This window comes from Zonotrichia albicollis, chromosome W, assembly GCF_047830755.1.
Source record: "Zonotrichia albicollis isolate bZonAlb1 chromosome W, bZonAlb1.hap1, whole genome shotgun sequence".
Lineage (NCBI taxonomy): Eukaryota > Metazoa > Chordata > Aves > Passeriformes > Passerellidae > Zonotrichia > Zonotrichia albicollis.
The window spans coordinates 15,822,731-15,830,668 of NC_133859.1; the positions used below are offsets into that span (position 1 = coordinate 15,822,731).

General features: G+C 47.2%; 1 protein-coding gene across 1 annotated transcript in view; it reads left to right on the forward strand.

The window, feature by feature from the left end:
• The window catches only part of LOC141726983 (chromodomain-helicase-DNA-binding protein 1-like), a 127,183-nt gene extending 119,728 nt beyond the window's left edge, over positions 1-7,455 (forward strand). Inside the window, exon 37 of the mRNA XM_074532153.1 lies at positions 3,163-7,455. Coding sequence (XP_074388254.1) covers positions 3,163-3,295 — 133 coding nt within the window. The 3' untranslated portion in view covers positions 3,296-7,455. The remainder of the gene's footprint in view (positions 1-3,162) is intronic.
• Positions 7,456-7,938: the final 483 nt, after the last annotated feature.

Consider the following 7,938-nt stretch of genomic DNA (forward strand, 5'->3'; position numbering starts at 1 on the left):
ATACCCAGCCTCCTCCCACCTGGAACATGAAGTGGCCCAGCTACAGCAACCCCCAATGAGGTACAGGGCTTCCATGCCCACTACCCCCTCAAGAAATGACCAACTTCGTCACCCAACCAATGGCTCAATCAAACCCATCTGCACCTCAGGAATACCAAGAACAGCTCCCTGGGGGCGAGGCCCCTGGGTGGCTTTGGCCATGAAAGCATGGGAACAAGACCCATGGGTGGCCTTCGCCGCGAAGGTGGGCAAGCACCCACTGATCGTGTGGGCAGTGTGTCATCTCCACAACAGCTCCGACGACTCGGCCATCTGCCTTCCCTTTTGGGTGGACACAGGATCAGATGTCACCGTCATCCCAGACATACACTGGCCTCTACCATGGAAGCTAGAAGAAGCCCCCATGGTGGGCGGAGTCGGAGGGCTGTCCCGAGCCCACAAAAGCACCCAACCAGTAGCAATAACCCTCTGCACCGAGAGAGGACCAGGAAGAACTATCATCCTCACTACATATGTTATGTCGGATTGCCCACCCTTGTTGGGGAGGGATGCCCTAGCCCTGCTGGACGTTAGGGTGACAAATTTATTCTAAGGGCCACTGTCGCATACCCGCCATTGCCCATCAAGCTAACTTGGAAATCAGTCGATCCAGTGTGGATCAAGCAGCGGCCCTTGTCCAAGCCTTGAATGACTGCTCTCCTTGAGCTAGTTGGCCGTGAATTACACAAGAATCATATAGAACCCTCCACGAGCCCATGGAACACCCCGATCTTCGTAATACCTAAGCAGTCTGGTGAAGGCTTTCGTCTCCTGCACGACCTGCGTGGAAGTGAACAAGAGAATCCAGCCTATGGGCCCCGTACAAACTTTGCTGCCCATGAACTCGATGATACCAAGAGGACAACCCTGTGCAGTGCTCGACATCAAAGACTGCTTCTTTTCTATTCCCCTGCACGAAGATGTCAAGGAGCGGTTTGCCTTTTCCATCGTCTTTCCAAACAGCCAGCGGCCCAACCTACCCTTCCAGTGGAGAATGTTACCCCAAGGATGGTCAACTCCCCTACCATCTGCCAGATCACAGTAGACTGAGCGCTAGCACCAGTCCAGCAGAGCAATCTGACTGTGACCATCATGCAGTACATGGACGACATCCTGATCGCCACACCATCAACAAGACAAGTAGACCAGCTGGTATCAACCATCTCCGAGACCTTAAAGACAAATGGCTTCGAGATACCGAGTGTGAAAATAAAAAAGGGACCGTGCGTGACCTTCCTAGGAGTGGGAATCACAAGCTCCTACATACCTCCTCCCCAGATGAAAATCCGCCGAGACATCAAGACGCTCCACAACGTGCAGCAGCTGGTAGGGTCCTTACAGTGGCTCTGCAACATCGTCCTGATTCCTCCCAAGGTCATGGACCCTCTAAATGACCTCTTGAAAGGGAAGAACCCATGGGAGCAGAAAACCCTGACACCGGAAGCGATAAGCTCGCTCAACTTCATCAAACGCCAGATGTCAGTGAGCATGCTCACCAGACGGGATTCAAGTGCACCAGTCGATTTGTATGTCCACTTTACAAAAAAGGGGGGAGTGGGAGCCCTAGCCCAAGGACCCCCGACAAAGCCCAACCGATACTATGGGTGGTCTTGGGGAAACCCTCACGTGCCTTTTCCCCGGGAGCCGAGTGCCTCAGCAGCCTCATCATGAAAGGCAGAAAACTCACCCTAAGACATCTGGGCATCGAACCTTCCAAGATATACTTGCCTTTCCGCAAACAGCTCTCTGCGCAGTCAACAACAACATCTGAATATCTAGCCATGGCCCTTGCAGGCTTTGGAGGAGAGATTCGCTACGTGGCAAAACCCCCTTGGACTCGGCTGCTCACGGTCATCGACATCGACCTCCCACCAAAGGTAATCGACCGGCCGCAGGCAGGATCAACCATCTTCACGGACACATCATCGCAGACCTCCACGGCGGCAGCAGTATGGCAGTCAGGAGAACAGTGGCAATGTGTCAAGTCAACCGACCCCACGCTTTCAGTCCAACAGCTTGAAGCAGCAGCCGTAGTGCTAGCGTGCGGACTGTTCCCAGAAGAACACCTTAACATTGTGACTGACTCCATATTTGTGCCCAAGCTCTGCCTAGCCATGTCCGGACCAGGTGTGTCAGTGTTCACAGTGGCAACGATGCTGGAGGAAGCACTCTTGTCACGGAAAGGCACCATATCAGTCATCCACGTCAACAGCCATGACCCAATCAAAGGATTCTACCAAATTGGCAACGACAAGGCTGCTGCCGCCGCAAAAGGCGTATGGACACTGAAAGAAGCTCGTCAGTTGCACGAATCCCTTCACATCAGAGCTAAAGCACTTGCGAAAAAGTGCAGGATTTCTACCGCGGACGCAAAGCACGTTGTCGCCACGTGCCTCCACTGCCAGAAGTCGCCACTGTGGTCAAATGGTGTCAACCCCAGAGGCCTCAAAGCCTCAGAAATATGGCAAACAGACTTTATACAATGCCAGCTGTTGAGACCCCAAGCGTGGCTTGCAGCTACCGTAGATACGTACAGTGGTATGATTGTGGCCACACAGCATCTCAAGACTGATTCCAAAGCGACCATCCAACATTGGCTAACAACCATGGCATGGCTTGGAGTTCCAAAACAAATCAAAACAGACAACGGCACAAACTTCATCTCAAAGACGGTCCAAGCATTTGTCTCGAAATGGAACATCGCCTTGGTGCATGGCATCCCATACAACAGCACCGGACAAGCCATCGTCGAAAGAGCAAACCAGACTCTGAAAACTAAGCTGGAAGTGCTAGCAAAGGCAGAAGGCTTCACCAATGCCATTCCCCTGGGTGACCAGGCGTGCATACTGGCAACTGCGCTGCTAGCATTAAATCAATTCCCTAGGGGGGATGAAACAAACAGTCCAGCCCAGAGACACTGGGCCACTCGAGCACTAGAGAAAGGCCCACGGGTTGTGATCAAAAATGAACTAGGGGAGTGGGAACAAGGTTGGAGACTAGTGCTCACGGGGCAGGGGTATGCGGCCGTTAAAAAAGATGGGGACATTAAATGGTGTCCACTCAAATCTATTAAACCAGACCTTCAGAGTGAAACTCATGAGAATTGTGAGACTTTGTTTGCAGGACTGGATCATTGGACGCCCCCGCAACCCATACGCCCCACTACCAGGAAAGAGAGAGAGACCACCGAGCAACCCGACATCACCTGAGAAGCTCGCACCATCAAAATCAAAGCAGCAACGGTATCTCTGTGTGATCTTGTTTCTAGGGTTAGCAGGCGGAGGACAGGCAGACACAAAACCTTACCCTCACCAGCCATTCAGGTGGGTTCTAAGCCATCTCTCAGGTGAGGGGGTCATCAAAGAAATTGTTACAGCCGACACCCCATCTTTCGAGTTCAGGCTAAAAGACATTTTTCCCTCGCATACAGGGCACCCCAAATTTGAGAAGACAACATTATTTCAGACCTACTGGTGCCCTGCCTCCAACCCAGGAAAAAGTTACTGTAATTACCCAGGGTATGGATATTGTGGATATTGGAGGTGTGAAACTATTGTGACAAGCAATGGATGGAAACCACAACAGCCTGATAAGTTCCTGCAAATTAAGTATAGTCCCCACGGCTGTCTCGAACCAAAATTTGGTATGGATGGGTACGTGATTTTGCCCCAAGACAGGAAACAGCACACATGCACAGGCTATATAATGACAATCCTGCAGCTGACCAATGATGGCTGGGCCACGGGCAAAGTGTGGACAGCGTTTGTTTATCTCTCTCGCCGCATCTGGGCGAACATACAAATTATCAGATTCCCACCTCCAATATCCCAATCAGTTGGACCCAATCCGATTCTTGCAATGAGTAGACCCAGGAAGGGGATCGCAGCTAACGGTAGTTCTAGCCACAAAACACAGATGCTAAAACTTACCTCCACATCCGATCTCTTAGCCAAATCAACCCTCTCCAATCCATTCTTAAGCGTGTTAAATGCTACCTTCTTATCGTTAAACCAATCCAACCCTAATCTCACAGTGTCATGCTGGTTATGCTATGATGCACAACCCCCTTTTTACGAAGGTGTTGCCCTCGATCTCCCATTCATCTTCTCAAAGTAAGACAATCCATGCCAATGCAGATGGGACATCCCCCAGAGAGGCATTACCCTAAGTCAGGTTACGGGCCAAGGCAAATGCTTTGGCAATGCAACCTTGGCAAAGCAGATGGGCAACGTCTGCTGGGAATTTGTCAAACTTAAGGGAGGGAAGTTCCAGTGGGTCATCCCAGCTGCATTGGGAATGTGGGTCTGTCAACGATCCGGGGTAAGCCCATGTGTACTCCTTGACAAATTCGATCATTCTACTGACTTTTGTGTCCAAGTTTTAATTGTCCCCAGAGTCCTGTATCGCCAGGAAGAAGAGGTGTACCACTTGTTTGAGGAACCCAACTGGCTCCACAAATGAGAAGTGATAACAGGCATCACCATCGCAATGCTCCTCTGTTTAGGAGCTACCGGCGCTGCCACAGGCATCTCGGCCCTTGCAACACAACATCAGGGACTGGCACAACTGCAGATGACTGTTGACGAGGACTTCCAGAGGATCGAGAAATCCATTTCTTCCCTAGAAAAATCCCTTTCCTCACTCTCAGAGGTTGTCCTCCAAAACAGGCGAGGACTGGACCTTTTGCTCATGCAGCAAGGAGGCCTGTGTGCTGCCTTGAAAGAGGAATACTGCTTTTATGTGGACCACACTGGAGTCATTAGAGACTCCATGGCTGAACTGAGAAACCGACTAAACCTAAGAAAAATGGACAGAGAAGCTCAACAGGGCTGGTTCGAGTCGTGGTTCAACCGGTCCCCATGGCTCACCACCCTGATTTCTACCCTAATAGGCCCACTCACTATAATCTTACTAACCCTAATCTTCGGGCCTTGCATATTAAACAAATTGGTGCTATTCGTTAAAAAGCGTTTAGAAACGGTTAACATTATGTTTCTCGAGCACCGACAATTACTTTAAGTCCTGCCAGTTACTAACACACTTACAATTTTATAATAATTTTACTAACCCATGAAATTTTGTAACCTCTACATTTTATAATTTTATACGATTTTTACTAATCATGAGGGAGGGGGAAAATGTGGAGAGTCAGGTGTTGTGGTGTGTTGCAATATCCTGTTTTACCTTCTCCCTTCCCCCTCGCCCCTCGCTGAGTGTGCCCTGTCAATCAGGCTAACATACCAGCAAGGCGTCGTGTGATAGGTGACCCTAGTACCTGGAGACCCTGCCCCTTCACCTGGTTGGTGACTCACCTGTCCCCTCCCCTTCCCCTGTCCTGAGCTTAAAATGTGAATGAGACCATGCGGCCCCAGTCAGGGATCTGTGTGCGGAAGAAATCGGGCTGTACGTTCAGTCGGGACATCCCCCCCCCCCGCCCGCAGTCAGACCTTAGCTCCGTGCCTGGCCGCACCCAGCCAGACGTGAGCAGAAGGAAATGACACTGACTGCCCAAGCTATAAAAACCTTTGTGACCCCTCAATAAACGCCATTTGCTGTCCACCACATTGGTGTCAGGAGCATATGGACCGAGTGACCCTGGGGTTTGGGCCACCGTGCCGGACTAAGAACCAGGTCACCATGCCTTGAGAAGGCAACAGCCACTCATCTGTCTTCTGGACAGTCTTGGGACCCCAATCTATTGCCTGGTGCCGGCCATCACCAAGAGGAGCTGATTACCCAAACTGGGTGAGGCGCGCCTTCAGCTCTGCTTGCTTCCTGCTGTCCCCAGACAGTGGAAATATCCTGCACAAGAGCCCCCAAATTGTCAGGAAAATTAATCCACAAACACCAGAGGTTTATGTCCAAAAAGGGGACAGAAGAGTCCTTTTACTTTATTCGAATAAAGGGAGAGGCCATGGGGCATTTCTTCTGGGGTCTCTCAAATTTTTAGAGGATGCAGCCTCCTTTTTTATCCTAATTTCCCAGCCGCATTTCCCTTCTCTCTTTCCCCATTGGCTGAGGTACTTGAGAGGTACAGACTTCCCCAAACACTTAATACCTAAGACCTCTTCTAATGTGCATCTCCCCCTCCCTTCTTTTTCTTTGTGTTTCTGGTCTTTTTCTCTAAATCCATAAATTTAGCACAGCCATGGGTGAGTGTTATAAACAACATATATAGCTATTGGCTTTCGCATTTATGTATTAACTTTTGTTTTGCAAGTTATTATTGATCACAAAGATCCTGATATAGTACAATTTGTAATTACTTTTAACTGCTTTTCATATAGCATAATCTGTCAGTTTACGTATGCACCATATAGCTTTTAAAATAGTAGTGTAATATATACTCTCTTAGACCGTAGCATAATAGAGACTGTGGGATGTTTAAATGCTTTTTCATGTAACTAACTCAGAAAATGGTGTAAAATAACTAGGTGATTTCCCACATGCGGGGACTATCTTATCTGAAAGACAAGATAACAGAGACAGAAACCAGAGGACTGAGAAAAGAAAAATTTATTGACCCTTGTTATCAGGGAGTAAAAATACAACAACATGGAACCACAAAAAGAAATAAAATACATTGATCTCATCAACAAGATGGCATGTAGACAAGTCAAAGGTTAAAACCAAACAGGAAAATCCCTAAAACATCTAAAATCACATGAATGTTTGAATAATGCATGAAACTCATAAGTATGCATGTAACCTCTTTGAAAAACGCCAATCACTTGTGTTAAAATTTTAGAAGTTTAATAGTAATAAAATAGTAATAAAGATTAGGACAATAAGAATTTGGTCAATCAAAGTAAGGACAATAAAAGACAATAAAAGCAAAGAATTACGAATATCCGTATGCTTCTGCACTCTGCCACAAAAGCACGCTTCACTAACAAAGGATTAACCCTTAAAAGCAATAGCCTGTTGCATTTTCATATATCTCATACATGATTCAAACATTCTTTTCAAACTAAGGGTGTCTTCTGCTTAATTTCTGCTCCCCCCCTCATCTTGTAAATCAATTTCTTGGCTCCTAGAAGTCTGGAAGAAGTGTGGATTGTCCTGATAAGGAGGTAATAATTATTCTCTTGGAATCATGGGGTCTTGTTGCTGTTATTTTTAAGCAAAGAATTTCTTGGTTATCTTATCCATTCCTTGAGCTAGTTACAAAAGGTATCTTACATCACATCGTTTCTATTTTAATATTATGCTATAGCCTAAAAACTATATTTACCACTATACTTAAAAAGGTTAATACAGCACTACTAAAATAATTAATACAGCATAACCTTCCAACATAACACATATAGTATTCAATGTAATATTTGCGAAGAGCCAATAATATAATATGCATTTTTCACACCTCTGTAAAGTAACAGTATATAGAGAATATGGTTTTACGTTAATGTGTTCTTTTGCCAAATAGCCAAACATCCTAGAGCTGGATTTTATCCCTTTTATCCCTTAATAAACTTTAAAAAATTCTAAAGAGTGAACTTTTTTTTTCTCATTGAGCAATAGTCTGTGTCAATTAGTGGAATTCCTATGGAATTTATGGTTCCACTCAATGCTTCTTTCACCTATCAGTATCTGGCTTTATCTACCAGCAGGCCCACAGTTTGTAAAGATACATCCCTCTCATTCCTTTCATCCAGAACAAAGAGAGACACAAAATGCTGAGGACCCCCCAAGAGGGCACTCCGCAGCCCAGCGTGTAGTTCAAAGGACAAAGGAAAGATGTGGTGTCAGCCTTCCCCCACCGTCCCGCTCTGCTCTGCTTATCTCCCCAACAGCTGGAGCTCTGAATGGTATTCTCCAGATCAAGTTCTAGAAACCCATGGAAGGATTTCGCCTTCCTCGCAGCAGGAGACAACAGAACAGGCAAGGCAAGAAAGCTGG